Source organism: Phaseolus vulgaris, chromosome 8 (assembly GCF_051622355.1).
Source record: "Phaseolus vulgaris cultivar YP4 chromosome 8, ASM5162235v1, whole genome shotgun sequence".
Lineage (NCBI taxonomy): Eukaryota > Viridiplantae > Streptophyta > Magnoliopsida > Fabales > Fabaceae > Phaseolus > Phaseolus vulgaris.
In genome coordinates this window covers 7,023,232-7,024,345 of record NC_143505.1, presented here as the reverse complement: position 1 = coordinate 7,024,345, position 1,114 = coordinate 7,023,232, and the positions used below count along the sequence as shown (strand labels likewise).

The following is a 1,114-nucleotide window of genomic DNA, read 5'->3' as shown; positions in this document are numbered from 1 at the left end:
AATATTCAACAAAATATATCCTTTTGTCCCCCGTTGAAAACCAATAAAAACACATTTTGATGCTCTTGGATCAAATTTTCTTCTATTTGTTGACAAGGTGCTAGCATAACATAAAGAACCAAACACTTTTAATCCATTAAAATTTGCATTAGTTTTGAAAAGCATTTCATGAGGAGAAGAATAGTTTAAAACAGATGTGGGAAGCATGTTTATAATATGCGCAGCATGTATCACAGAATATGACCAATCAATTTTGGGTAAATGAACTCTGATCATCAGAGCTCTGCTTGCTACATTTATTCATGGGTGAAGTTGATGATTCCTCACAAGATCTTAGTTCACCTTACCATGTTAGTTCATCAGATAATCCTTCCTTTCTTATTGTCCCTATTATTCTTGAGGGACCAAATTATCATCATTGGTCTCGTTCGTTTCAAATGAGCCTAATTTCAAAGAACAAAATAAGTTTCATTGATGGAACTATAGAAGCTCCCAATCGTACCAAATCATTATTTCCAACATGGCAGAGAGCCAATATGTTGGTTGTTTCGTGGATTCTCAAGGCTGTTTCTCAATCCATCGCGCAGAGCATCATCTGTATGGACAATGCCTTTGACATATGGAATGATTTAAAGAAAGGTTCTCACAAGGACACATGATTCGTATTTCTGATATCCAGGAGATGATTTCTTCTTTTAAACAAGGTGAGTTGTCTGTTACAAATTATTTCACTCAGTTAAAAATTCTTTGAGATGAACTTGATCTTTTCCACCCGCTATCCGCTTCTTCATGTGCCTCTAAATGCAATACTCTTGTGAATGTTTCTAAATATAAAACACAAGACCAGATTATCAAATTTCTAAGGGGGCTAAATGATAATTATTCGACTATGAGAACTCAAATTCTTTTGATGGACCCTTTGCCATCCTTGAATAAAGTTTTCTCTCTTGTTACACAACAAGAGAGGCAAATATTTGGTGATCAATCCAAGGCAATGATTGCTACTAGCAAAGGAGGTTATAAAAACAATGCTACAACCTATGGCAGAGGTGTTGGATACGGAAAAGGAAGCAATGGAAGAGGATATACTTCCAAAATTTGTAGTCATTGTGGA

General features: G+C 35.4%; 1 protein-coding gene across 1 annotated transcript; it reads left to right on the top strand.

The window, feature by feature from the left end:
* Positions 1–302: 302 nt before the first annotated feature.
* Positions 303–659, top strand: LOC137823674 (uncharacterized). The gene has a single exon (XM_068628899.1). It carries the CDS (start codon positions 303–305, stop codon positions 657–659), a length of 357 nt encoding a protein of 118 aa, XP_068485000.1.
* The last annotated feature ends 455 nt before the right edge of the window (positions 660–1,114 follow it).